A 14649-nucleotide genomic window follows, 5' to 3' on the forward strand; every position below is an offset into this window, starting at 1 on the left:
TTCTGTACGAAATTATAAAAAAATAATAATTTTATAAGAAATTTTAGAAGGAATATCTAGCTAATGAAAAGCTTTGAATTCTTTTGCGAAATCTGATTCATAAGACCAAGATTTCTTGGGCAGGAGTAGTGCCTAACACCTTCGACTCGCATAACCTAGTACAAACCAAACCTAGTACAAAACTAAAATTTTGGTTAGGCCTAAGTCTTTCACAGAGTCAATTAAAGGTCTCGGACCAATCCTAGGTGGCGACTCTATAGTCCTTGTCAAATTTAGTTCTGATGAGGATCTTGATTTGATTTTCCAAAAGTTTTCTATAGAACTTCGGAATTTCAAATCATTTCAAAAAATAAGGAGATCAAATGACCAAATCTTTGGGGACCCTCCAGGACACTACATTCGGCCGGGAATTGCCTTTGAAGGAAATTCCCTAGCAAATACTAGGTTATAAATGTTATTGAAATTTGTAAATGTTTTTTTTTTTTTTTTTTTTACTGAAGTCGTTGTTGCGTAAGGTTCTTTGGATTTGGATATGTAATGTTATAAGTTTAAATAACATGCAACTTGATGATAATACTGTGTTTTTTTCGAGCCGGTCCCGAACTGCTTTATGCGGTGGTCCCCAGCAAATCCCCATAAATTATTAAACTATTTTTAGTGTTAATAATATTGCTTTGGTAGGTGCTTGGATTTATTCTAGGGAGTGGGTTTTCACACTCCCTTGTTTTGATATTGGCAGCCAATTATTTATTTTGGCTCCTCTTATCAATTAATGCGAGGAAATGAAATTCTGTTCTTTAACTATGATTTCGTAAACGACAAGATTTATTGGCCGGACGGCCGGCTTGCGTTAAACTCTTGACCTGTGCATGGCCACAAATTAAATTGGAAAATATTCTAAAATGAAACTCGGTTTGGAAATGAATTTTTATATGGTGTAAGCCCTTAGAGTCCCGATTTTTCAAAAAGTACTGTACGGACCACACTATAGGATGATCCAAACCATCCATATGATGGGACACAACATAAGCAGGTTGTGCCCAAAAAGTCATTTCTATAGGATGCCAACCCTCCGATCTATAGAGGAACTGCATATTATAGAAACTTCTGTAGATTAGAGGGCTAGGATCATCCTATAGAAATGTTTCTTTGCGCACAAGTCACTACCTGCTTACGTTGTGTCCCATCACATGGATGATTTGGATCATCGTAGAGTGTGGTCATTAGTACTTTTTGAAATCTACGGTACTCGTCACGATAAGGTGCACATGCTTTTCCTTTTTTAACAAAACATGGAAAGCTCAAAGCATTAGACCCTACTAAAATCAATGGTTTAGGATTGTAAGATCAAAACAAAAATAAAATAATAAAACCAAAAGCCTCTACATACCTATCTCCGGGCAGGTTCAGAAATGAAGATTGGTGTGACCTTGCCGTGAATGACTAAGCACTTTCCTTCTCTCTCTTTGCGTCTCCAAGTCTTAGTCTCTGGTCGTATTAGTTTTTGGTAAATCAAATAAATTTGAAATTATACGGTGGGCAGTCGAACTCAAGAATAGAGTGGGTCCCACATTAATTGGGTGATCCAAACCATTCATTTGTTGAGCCTTGACACAGCTGATAGGGTGTTGCCAGAAAATATTCTTCATAGAATTATCTAACCCTCCGATTTGTAGAGGTTTAAAATGGATGGCACAATATAGAAACCTCTATGGATTAGAATGTTAGATCATCCCATGGAGAAGATTTTTTTGGGCAAATTAAGGGTATTTTCATCTTTTTATGATCTAAAATGGACTGCGGTTTGTGTACCGCCAAAACCAACGTGATTTGCACAATGTGACCACGTTGAATTGCAGATGTACCATACTTAGAGACTCCTTTTGTAAAAACCCCAAAGAATATCGAAAAAAAAATGTCGGGTTTAACTCGGTTCGGGTCGCCCAAGCCCTCAACCTGAACCCGACCCGAACTCAACCGGCCGGGTTGGGAAAACTCAACCCTAACCAAACTCGACCTGACCCGACCCGACCCGACCCGACCTGAGTTGCAACACTAACTTATAACCACTTTTTTATACTAGAGGGGGCTGTCCAAAGTAAGAAAACGATGCAAATATTTCTTTTCCCTTCCCAGAATCGTAGGTAGAGGTGGCAACGGTTCGGTTTGACCCCCAAACTGAACCGAACCGAACCGATATTTGAATCGATTTGGTTCTACCGAACAGAAATTTGAATCGGTCTGGTTTAACCAAACCGATACCGAATTTTCGGTTCGGTTTGACCCCCAAACCGAAAATTTGAATCGGTTTCGGTTTCGGCATATTTTGCCACCCCTAATCGCAGGCAATTACGCTCCCGATTGGGAATTTCAACAGAACAATCCAACAATACCGATAGAGATATGACTAAATGGTCGACCTAAATCAGTTCTATACACGAATTAGGATGCTATCCTACTTCAAATTATATCCAAAATCACCAAATTAGACATTTTTCCTTCTTAAACTTACCAAAATACCCCACAATCCCCTAAAATCCTGTTTTCCCCAAGATACCTTTGCCATTTAAAGAAGGGAAATGATTTTAGCACGAATAAGTTTTAATACATGCGCTTGTGAAACAACCAGTAACTCCAAAAGCTTAAGTTTGTAGATGGTGTGGATTTTTGCTATCGAGGAGGTTTGAACTCGGGACCTTCAACTCTGATACCATGTGAAACAACCAGTTACGCCAAAAGCTTAAGCTAATGGAGATGGTGTTATTTAATATTTTATACTTTAACTCTTTTAGTATTCGAAAGATCTATAAAATGTTATTACTATTCCAAAAAGCACTTACAAGCCAATTAAATACTAAACTACAAGCTATAGTGGGCACGCATCAAAACATGATTGTATTGAAATCATTTCCCTAAGGGCCCATTTGGATACATCCCATTTTGTATTTGGATTTGGAATTGAGTTTTGAATACAAAATGAATAGATCCGGCAGCTCATGTAGAGGGAGACAGAAAGAGAAGGGGGTACTTCCTAGTGGAGGGGAGAGGTTGAGGAGCAAAGAGGGTGAAGGAAACTGCCAGGATTTCCAATTTCCTATTTTCACAGCAAATTTAGAAATCTAATTTTTTTCATTGTCAGCTGCTGAATTAGAAATCCAAAATTTGATCCGATCCAAATTACAATGCAAAAAGGGCTGCAAATGTGAGAAATCCAAATCAAAATCTTCTCAGCATCCAAACGGGCCCTTATAAATATGTCCCCAATGCAAGTTCACAATTGGAACGGTGTCTTAATCTGAAATGACTGGTGGATGACACATTATTAGTTGATTTCAAGTGTCGACCAAAATGCATTCCATTTTTACCGTTTAATGCATTTTAGTCACCCACTCGAAAGAAGTGTTAGTCACCTTGAATGGTAAAAAACCATTGAAACTTCTTCATTTTAGTTATTTGTTTTGAGAAATGTCAGTTACCCAAAGGTAAATATAAATTTGGGAAAATTCTCAAAAAAATGTGTTTTTTATATGAAATTCTCAAAAAAGGTGGAGTTGGCTAATTTCTCAAAAAAGGGTCAAACGCATCCCAAGAAGTGTTTGAGGACAAAAATGCCTTTGTGTTGGTTTTCCCTCTAAGAAAGTAAGCAACGGATCCCAATGTATTTCACCTAACATTTTTACCTTTTTACCTTCTTCTTCCCCATGCCAAAATGAAACTCCATTCTCTGTTGTAAAAATCCATTGAAAATCCATTGCAGAGGTGAAACTCCCATCTCCTAAAATCTAGATTTTATTAGATCTCTTAATTTTTCTTTGACTATCAAAGCTAAGCTTCTCAGGTAGGTACATTGCGAAACATTTTGCATAGGTTTAACAAGTTCCTTACAATGCTATGGTGTATTGCCATCATCTTGTTTATTTGTTATGATTTTGTTAGGCATTTGTTATTGTCATCATGGGGAAGAAGAACGTAAAAAAAAATCGCAAAAAAACTAGTCGACCTTTTCACCATCCTGTCAGACAGGTTTAAGACATATGATAAGGTCGACCTGCAGGTTGACCTGTTTTTGGCGATTTTCTTTTAAAACCAAACGTCATTTGCGGAAACCACTCCCCATAAAGACCACTTCCACACCTCCCCTCCCATTACAACCGTGCATTTACTCCCCAAACCCTAAATCCCTCCACCCCCCTCCCTCCACCATAACATCTGAGGGTTTAAGTTAATATTTTACAACTGTACATAAATTCATGACAACTTTCACTCCCAATAAAATACTATTAGATTGGGTGACGCAATATTTAAACCTTGGAACCACTATTTAAACCTTGGAACCACTATTTATACCTTAGATCCGCTATTTATACCTTGGAACCACTATTTATACCTTGGAACCACTACCTAATGGTAAATAATGGTTCATAGGTATAATTAATTGTTCCTAGGTAATTGAAATCCTATAAATATAGCAATTCTCACTTTTTATAGTGGTTTTGACTGCATAACTTCTTGTAATCATAATTTAAACTCTCTGAACAAGTATTAGGCCATCTTAACTATGAACCACCATAAGATCTGACTGTTTAGACACTTATTTAACTCATTGTTCATAAATTCATTGCATCATTGACACCTAATGAAGTAATATTTCTACTATGGAACCACTATTTGTACCTCAGAACCACTACATAATGGTAAATACTGGTTCCTAGGTATAATTAGTTTCTTAGGAACCACTACATAATTCATTGCAAGATTGACACCCAATGAAGTACTATTAGATTGCGTGAAGCAATATTTCTACTCTGGAACAACTATTAATACCTTGGAACCACTATTTATACATCGGAACCACTATATAGTGGTAAATAGTGGTTCATAGGTATAATGAGTGCTTCTGAGTGGTTAAAATCCTATAAATACAATCATTCTCACTTATTATAGTGGTTTTGAGTCCTTAACTTTTCAATCTTACAATTTAAACTCTCGGAACAAGTATTAGGCCATCTAAACTATGAACCACCATAAGATCTGACTGTTTAGACAACTATTTAACACATTGTTCATTCATTGCAACTTTGGCACCCTCTGAAATACTATTATATTGTGTGAAGCAATATCTCTACTTTGGAACCACTATTTATACCTTGGAACCACTACTTATACCTCAGAACCACTACACATTAGTAAATAGTGGTTCCTAGGTATAACTGGTGCTTCTGAGTGTTTAAATATTGGTTCCCAGATATCAACAGTGGTTCTAAGAACAAAATATTGCTTCTACACATTTAAATAGTGGTTGTAATTGTATAGACATGATTGTCATCCAGGTTTACTCTAAATAGAAACATAGAGGGCAATAAAGAGATAGAGAGATTATGACAATACACCATAGCATTGTAAAAAGGATGATAACAATAACAAATGCCTAACAAAATCATAACAAATCCCTAATAAATACACAAGATGATGACAATACATCATAGTATTGTAAGGAACATGTTAAAACTATGCAATTGTATCACAATGGACCTAGAAGATAAGCTTAGGTTTCATAGCCAAAGAAAAATAAAGAGATCCTATAAAATCTTGATTTTAGGAAAAGGGACTGTCACCTCTCTGCAATGGAATTTGAATGGATTTTTACAACATTTCCTAGACAATGGAGTTTCATTTTGGCATGGGGCAGAAAAAGGTAAAAATGTCAAAATGTTAGGTGAAATGCATTGGGATCCGTTACTTATTTTCTTGGGGGAAAACCAACACAAGGGCATTTTGGTCCTAAAACAATCCTTGTGATGCGTTTCACGCCTTCTTGAGAAATTAGCCAACCTCACCCTTTTTTCAGATTTCCAGATAAAAATCACATTTTTTTGAGAATTTTCCCTATAAAATTTTACCACTACAAAAAACCGGTCAAAACAATCTATTCCGTAAAAACTGTTAGAATTGGGCTCAATTAGGTCAAAGTTGGGGGCTGCTAGATAAAAGTTTGGGACGGCTGGGAAAATTTGTTGTAGAATCACCAAAACTCTTAATAACACTTCAACTCTTAAAGAAAGATACATAAGAACAAAATGCATGCCATTTTTACCGTTTAATGCATTTTAGTCGCGCACTCGAAAAGAACTGTTGTAACCTTGAATGGTAAGAAACCATTGAAACTTCTTTATCTTAGTGATTTGTTTTGAGAAATATCAGTTACCCAAAGGTAAATATAAAGTTTTACCACTACAAAAAACCGGTGAAAACAATCTATTCCGTTAAAACTTTTAGAATTGGGCTCAATTAGGTCAAAGTTGGGGGCTACTAGGTAAAAGTTTGGGACGGCTGGGAAAATTTGCTGTAGACTCATGAAAACTCTTATTAACACTTAACTCGTAGGATAAGAACAAATAAAGAATATCTTGATCAAGGTTATCAAAAGGAGTCCCATCTAACCTAACTTTCTAATTTTATAATAGATAAGATCTCACTGGTGAGCATTGTTAAATAATTTTTTTGGACTTGGTACCCCATCTTTAGATAATTATGGTTCCTGATGTTAGAATATATAGATAATTATTCAGTCCAAACTAAATAATTAATGCATCTAAATCGACATGGCATAAATTCACGTGGTCGACAATGAAATAAATAAATAGAGTTCCATGTCTTTTCTAAAGCTAAATTCACGTGGCTAAATTCAGGTGGTTTAGCTCATCTAAAGCCCAATTCACAGGATTTAGCTCAAAAATATCTCCATTATAAATCCTACTTCAAATCCATTGATAGAGGAGAGAAATATAAGGTGTGTTGTATCTCTTGTAGTTGAAAGAGGCCATTAAAGGAGAGCTAGCCATGGAGGTGCAACAAGTTCTTCACATGAACGGGGGAGTTGGAGATACCAGCTACGCTAATAATTCAGTAGTGCAGGTCTCTCTCTCTCTCTCTCTCTCTCTCCAATCCAATGGTCTTCTAGATGATTTGATTAGGATATTTTTTCTATGGGAAGTGATATATCCCCCCCTTTGATCGCCTGGTACAACCAGCAGCAGTGTATCAAGTGCAGAGGGGTTGATGTACAGAAAGATTCAATGGGGTTGATTGCCACGTACACTTCTGTTGGGTGTCCCAAGTAATCGAAAGGGGCGGCGGGTGTCCATCGTAGGCATCTGGGAAACTGACTTCATAGCCGGGGAGGCATCAACACCCCTCCCACATGAAGTACATCAGCCCATCTGCAGCCATTGATACATTGCTGCTTGTACTACCAACTGATCAAAGTGGCAGATATATCACTTCCTTTTTTATTTTATTTTCTTATAGAGTACGTTAGGGTGTGTTTGGCAAGGCTTCTCATTTCATCTGATTTTATTGGACAAAAATGGGTAGATGAGGAACTGTGGAAGCGACTCGCTCCACAAAATCTCATGCTTATACGCATGAAAAATGACAATCGGAAGAAACGGGCCTAGTGGGCTGTGCATACCGGCGGAGATTTTCTCCTTTTTCTTTGCTTTGTGCATTCTCTGCACCTACAAAAACACAAAACCATTCTGGAGATGGTTGCCGAACACGCCCTTAATAAACAAAGAGACACGATAAAACCAGTTTAAATTTTATAAGTTCCCCAGCAATTCACAAACAAGTTCCCCTGCCATTCAGAACCAAGTTGCCTCATTCACAAATAAGTTCTCCTGCCATTTAAAAAAATGCATACAAATTCCCCTCTCATAGTTTCTACCAATCTCCATGAAAAAACACAGTTTTTACCATGATCATCAAAACATGTAACTTAAAATGAACATTAAAAGGTTTCCCTATCACACTCTTCATAACACTGAATGGGGGTTCAAACAAAACACTCTACATGGGGGTTATCATAACTACCTAGAGGGGCTTCTCAACACTACAAATATGTGGTTTATCAACTACCTAGATGGGGTTTTCAACACTGAAAATGGGGGATTATCAACCTCAACAGGGGGTTCTCAACACTGGAAATGGGGGGATTATGAACTACATAGAGGGGTTCTCAACACTGGAAAAGGGAGATTATCAATTTCAAAGGGGGTTGTCAACAGTGAAAATGGGGTTATCAACAATGGAAGTGGGGGATTATCAATCTCAAAAGGGGGTTCTCAACACTGAAAATGGGAGATTATCAAAAGGGAGTTCTCCACAGTGAAAATGAAACAGTAGATGTCAACGGTTTCTCATCAAAGCCAACTTACTAGGGAAAAAATAAAAAATGAAACCCTATATGTGTAAAGGCTTCCCAATAGTGAAAATAAAATCCTAAACCACAAAAGTAACTTAATAGAAGGAAAATAAAAGTAACAAAAAAAAAAAAAAACATGATACCCTACCATACCTAAGACGATGGGGAAGATGCCGGAAAAAATGACGCCCTCACCGGAATACGGTCCACTACAAAGAAGAGAGGTTCGGATTAGCGTAAGAAGCCGCCCCACGCTGGAGAAAATGGGTTGATCTTCACGCCGGCCACCACCTAACGCCAGAGAAGATGAGTTGCAAGTGGTTAAAAATAAAAAAAATGAGAGAGAAAAAGTGAAAAAAAGCTTCCAAACAGTTAAAAACAAAGAGAAGTTAAAACGATGGATTTTTTTCTTCCTGAGGGGTATTTAGGTAAAAGGCCATGTACGTAAAAGGTGTTTTAACCTCCGTTCACAAGCTTTCAAAAGGATGTCACCCATTCACTATTTTATCATTTTTGTGTCACCAATTGACAATTTTCTCTAAATGTTATTGAAATTTGTTATTGTTTTTTTTTTTTTAACTGAAGTCGTTGTTGCGTAAGGTTCTTTGGATTTGGATGTGTAATGTTATGAGTTTAAATAACATGCAACCTGATGATAACAATCTTTTTTTTTTTTCGAGCCGGTCCACGAACTGCTTTATGGGTGGTCGCCAGCAAATCCCCATAAATTTTTTTTTTTTTTTTTTAAATGGCAATCCCCATAAACTACTTTAGTGTTAATATTATTGCTTTCGTAGGTGCTTGGACTTATTCTAGGGAGTGGGTCTTCACACTCTCTCGTTTTGATATTGGCAGCCAATTATTTATTTTGGCTGCTGGTACCAATTAATGCCAGGAAATGAAATTCTGCTCTTTAACTATGATTTCGTGAACGGCAAAATTTATTGGCCGGACGGCCGGTTTGCGTTAAACTCTTGACCTGTGCATGGCCAGAAATTAAATTGGAAAACATTCTAAAATGAAACTCGGTTTGGAAATGAGTTTTTATACAGTGTAAGCCCTTATAGTCCTGTATTTTTCAAAAAGTACTGTACGGACCACACTAGAGGATGATCCAAACCATCCATATGATGGGACACAACGTAAACAGGTTGTGCCCAAAAAGTCATTTCTATAGGATGATCCCAACCCTCCGATCTATAGAGGAACTGCGTATTATGGAAACTTCTGTAGATTAGAGGGCTAGGATCATCCTATAGAAATGTTTTTTGGGCACAAGTCACTACCTGTTTACGTTGTGTCCCATCACATGGATGGTTTGGATCATCATAGAGTGTGGTCAATACAGTACTATTTGAAAACTACGGGACTCGTCACGATAAGGTGCACATGCTTTTCGTTTTTTAACAAAACAGATTTCCGTTTTTGGGGCAACCCTCAATTAAAAACTAAGTTCATACAGTTCATGTCACATGGTAAGCTCAATTCCCGTGATTAGGTCAAACATTTTCCAGCTATATATATCCTACCTCAATCATATTGGCATAGGAGAGAAATATAAGGTGTGATCACTCTCGTCTAATTTGGAGGAGGCCATTAAAAGAGAACCATGATGGAAGTGAAACAAGTTCTTCACATGAATGGTGGAGTGGGAGATACCAGCTATGCTAATAATTCAGTCGTGCAGGTCTCTCTCTCTCTCTCTCTCTCTCTCTCTCTCTCTCTCTCTCTCTCTCTCTCTCTGCTATATAACCCTGTATTTTTTTGTACAGCCCACTCCATAGGATGATCCAAACCGTTCATTAGTAGGGCCAACACATAAATAGAATATTGTTCCCCAAAAAATCATTTCCATAGGAAGATCCTAACGCTCCGATCTATTGAGGGATTGCACATTACGAAAACCTCATTATATCAAGGGATACGATCATCCTGCGGAAATCATTTTGGGGGCTAAACCTATTCATATAAGTTGTGGCCCAACAAATAAACGGTTTGAATCATCCTATGGAGTGCGCTTTCATTATTTTTTGAAAAATACCGGCCACACACTGCATAAAAACTCCTATAATTTATACTAACCATGTTTCTTTCTGTTTTCATTAATTGTTAATTTCCAGAAAACCTTTTCCCTTGGAAAATTTTACTGGAATTTTTTCTATGTGATGACTTTTTATACCTCATGCATGCAATGGTGGGGCCCAACACCTTAAACACATTTTTGGGTAAGGTGAGCGCCATTATTTTACACCCATGTATAGCATGAGTGGGACCTACTATTTTACATCTCATGTTTTGATATCGTAGGGTGCACCATCTCTACCCAAACCAATACATATGGTGAGCCCCACAATTTTACACCCATGGTTAGGCCCACTATATCTCCACCCAAATCCATGTATTAGGGTGGGGCCCACCATTTTCCATCATATTTGGGTAGGGGTACCCACCAATGCCATTCAAACACATGCCACATGTGGGGCACATCAGTTTTAACTTATGTTTTGATGGGGTGGGTCCCGATCTCCACATAAGGTGGGGCTCACCATTTTAATCCATGTTTTGATGGGCTGGGGCACATTATTTTATACCCACGCTATGCGTGTCCAAAAATCTTCTCTCTCTCTCTCTCTCTCTCTCTCTCTCTCTCTCTCTCTCTCTCTCTCTCTCTCTCTCTCTCTCTCTCTCTCTCTCTCTCTCTCTCTCTTTATATATATATATTGAATTTCTTCCAAAATTCTAATAGAATTACCCATCACTTTTTTTTGCTTTTGTTAACAAAGGCCCCCATTAAAGCCCCATATTTTCAATTCTACGCCTTCGCAATACCTATTTTACCCTTCTTTATGAATTTTTTATTATACATTTTGTCCACAAAGTCAACGGCGTTTTTTCTTAGAAAAATTACGGATTGAGTGCATATCTTACATAATACTGTGGATTTTTGTAAACATATTACATAATACTACTGACTCGGACACCTTTCAAAATATTGACAAATTCCGAGCACCTAAGAGGAACAACATATTATTGAAACCTCTATAGATTGGAGGGCTAGGATCAGCCTATGGAAATGATTTTACGAGCACAACATATTTCTGTTGTGTTCCATCACATGGACTGTTTGGATCAACCTATGATGTGGTCCGTACAGTTCTTTGTCGGCCAGTGCATCGCACGGGGTTTTTTACTAGTATATATATATAGACACACACACATGTACATTCCAATGGTCTTCTACATGATTTGATTATGATATTTTTTTTCTTTTTCTTTTCTTATAGAAAACATAGACACACACACATGTACATTCCAATGGTCTTCTACATGATTTGATTATGATATTCTTTTTCTTTTTCTTTTCTTATAGAAAACAATACTAACCAAAGGGATGCCCATACTAGAAGATGCAATCCTAGATCTTTATTGCACTACCTTTCCTAAGAAGTTGAGCATAGCAGACTTGGGTTGTTCTTCGGGACCCAACACCCTCTTTGTGATATCTCATATTATAGATACTATCAAGATGAAATGCCGTGAGCTGAACCATCCGTTGCCGGAGTTCCAAATGTTCTTGAATGACCTTCCAGGGAACGATTTTAACACCGTTTTCAGTTATCTACCTGGTTTCTATGAAAGGCTTAACGAAGAAAAACAGGTCGGTTTGGGACAGTGTTTCGTGGCAGGAGTGGCTGGTTCCTTTTATGGGAGGCTTTTCCCAAGCGAAAGTCTACACTTTATTCATTCTTCTAATAGTCTCCATTGGCTCTCCCAGGTCAGTACTTTCACCCAATCAGCTGTCATTGGTATATTAGTTTTAGACAAAATAATCGGTTCTCAAAATCCAAAACAAACAGGGACTTTAAGTCCAATAATTAGTTTTAGACTCAGAACCGGTTCTCAAAATTCAAAACAAAAAACAATGGGGCACTTGGCGAGATACAGTGGCTGCTCAGGGAGGGTGGCTTTATTATTTTTGTTCCAAAAAGTTACACACGCGCGCACACACACATATGGATTTCGATTTGCTAAGGTCATCGAATAAGAATTTCACAGATGGGTTGTTGCATGTGAGAGCAGCCACATCAGGTGAATTAAATAAATAAGACAAAATCTGAGCCTGTGTGGATGCTCTGACATATAACGGGCCATCCGTGTATATGAGTAAGTCAACCTGTGTAGCTGTTCTCCCTAGCAAATGCCCCCCCGGGGCACGCCAACACACACATGTGTATAAGGAATGCTAAACTAAGGGGTGCCCTTGCAAAAATCAGTTGAAAGGGCACCCCTGTAAGATCCCACATCGGAAATGGAGAAAAGGATCTGGGCTATATATGTGGATACTCTCTTTCCTTGTGTATACATGCTTACACGGGATCCCATGAGTTTAGCATTCCTCATATAAGGAAACTCATGCATGAACATAAATTTATGTACACTCAAATTTGTTCAATACTTCATGTAAGCATGTCGTGTTTTGAAGAATATCCTAATTTAAGCATTGAGATATGCCAGGTTCCTCAAGGGCTTCAAAACGAAATGGGTATCTCACTAAACAAGGGAAAAATTCATATAGAAAAGACAAGCCCTCCCAACGTGTTTAGAGCATACTTGGCGCAATTTCAGAGAGATTTCTATTTGTTTCTCAAGTCACGCTCGGAAGAAGTAATTGGTGGAGGGCGTATGGTCCTTACATTTTCTGGCAGAAGAAGCTCAGACGCATCTAGTACAGAATGTTATTTCCAATGGGAACTGATTACTCAGACTCTCAATGACATGGTCTCACAGGTAGAGGCAGCACCACATTGTAACCATTTAAACCCCCCCCCCCCCCCCCCCCCCCCCCCCTCTTTTAAACACAGTTACATACTTACATTTTCATATATTATTGTTCTTTATGTTTTGCTGATAAGTTTGTCAAATTTAGGGAGTGATGGAACAGGACAAAGTGGATTCATTTAATATACCCTATTATGCACCTTCAATTCAAGAATTGGAGGCTATCGTTGAGATAGAAGGATCCTTTAGTGTTGATCGAATCGAAATAATGGAAATTGATATCTCCACAAGTAGTGCAAAGGGTATAAGAGCTGTTACAGAATCCATGCTTGTTGATCAGTTTGGAGCGGCGATAATGGATGATTTATTTCGAACATATGAACAGAAGTATGTTGAGTATCTATCAAATAATAAATCCAACCATATCAGTTTGGTCCTTTCTATGACTAGAAAAGGATGAAAATCAACATATAGCTCTGCCTCAACACGAACAAATGATATTAGTATTTCTATATTTTAAAGTTTTGTATCCTACTTCCATATTTCGATAGCATTTTATGCTTTTTGTCTAGAAAGATGTAAGCACCATTAAAATAAAGTGAGTTGTATTTGATTCTAAACCAATTCATGTTAGAAAAAAAAAAAAAAACTAAAATCAATTGTTTTTATAGTCTTTAAATTGTGAGTTGAGGAAGGAAATCAGCCTGCTGATTTTCTCTCAAAGCCGGATTGCCTCTGCAAAGGAGATGATATTCAAGTTCAAGACATCCCGCCTCAAGTGCTGGATCTTATTGCTCACGACTCCTCAGGAGCTCCTCATTATAGATTGTAATTTTTGTTTTCCATGTTTAAAGCCTCTATAAAGGCCCTCTCTCTTTTCCTTCGATGCCTTGGGGAGCCTGTTCCCCCTTGCTTGGCCTTTAAGCCCCCTTGAATTTGTAATCTCTTCTTTTTAAATATATCTGGTAGACCTACAAAAAAAAAAAGAAAAATTTGTGAGTTGGGATCATTTCCTTTGGTTTTATTGTCCTTAAAGTTAGCTAGCATTATATTGTGGTTTGGATCATGGTACAGTACTTTAGACACTTATGTGACTGGTATAGTGAACAACAAGGGTCACAAATTACTCCTTTTTATATTAATGCTATTAAGAGGTATAAATTGCATGTATACACATCGTTACTTTTTCTATACAGCATACCGGAATTTCTTTAATCTTAATACAATTAGTATTCCGGACCCATGCTATGAATGGTGAAAAATGGCGGGCTCCACCACATGAAAACATGAGGCTTAAAATGGTGGGTCCCACCGTAATTCACAGGTTTGGGTAGAGATGGTGGTTCCCGCCTCACCAATAAAATTTGGGCTAAAAATAGTGTGTCCCTATCTTCTCTTCAAAACTTAACAGTCCCACCCCATCAAGATCGTAGGTGTAAAATGGCAGCCCCTCCCCATAAAAAACATGAGGTGTAAAGGGTGGCCCCCCATCCCATCAATAACACGTGGTGTAAAATGGTAGGCCAAACCCTACTAAATTAATACTAAACCAAATTTCTAAAGGAAAAAAGTTTTTCAATAAAAAATTTTATTGGAAAGAAAACAATGACAATGGAAAAAACTTGATTAGTATCTATCTATTATTATATACCTAGATCATAGTTAGC

The 14649-nt window shown here is 37.6% G+C and overlaps 1 protein-coding gene across 2 annotated transcripts; it reads left to right on the top strand.

The window, feature by feature from the left end:
* The first annotated feature begins 6702 nt into the window (after nt 1-6702).
* LOC143858327 (putative jasmonic acid carboxyl methyltransferase 1) lies at nt 6703-13602 on the top strand. Of its 2 annotated transcripts, XM_077368981.1 has the most exons (5): nt 6765-6915; nt 9702-9890; nt 11574-11978; nt 12719-12991; nt 13131-13602. In XM_077368981.1, the coding sequence occupies exons 2-5, from the start codon at nt 9813-9815 to the stop codon at nt 13440-13442; spliced, it is 1068 nt and encodes a 355-aa protein (XP_077225096.1). In that variant the 5' UTR covers nt 6765-6915; nt 9702-9812; the 3' UTR covers nt 13443-13602. The 2 variants fall into 2 exon arrangements, with proteins under 2 accessions (XP_077225097.1, XP_077225096.1); XM_077368982.1 differs by lacking the exon at nt 9702-9890 and having other exon boundaries at nt 6703-6915.
* The last annotated feature ends 1047 nt before the right edge of the window (nt 13603-14649 follow it).

The sequence above is a fragment of the Tasmannia lanceolata genome, unplaced genomic scaffold (assembly GCF_043159265.1).
Source record: "Tasmannia lanceolata isolate RefF3 unplaced genomic scaffold, GAP_Taslan_0.1 ptg000025l, whole genome shotgun sequence".
NCBI lineage: Eukaryota > Viridiplantae > Streptophyta > Magnoliopsida > Canellales > Winteraceae > Tasmannia > Tasmannia lanceolata.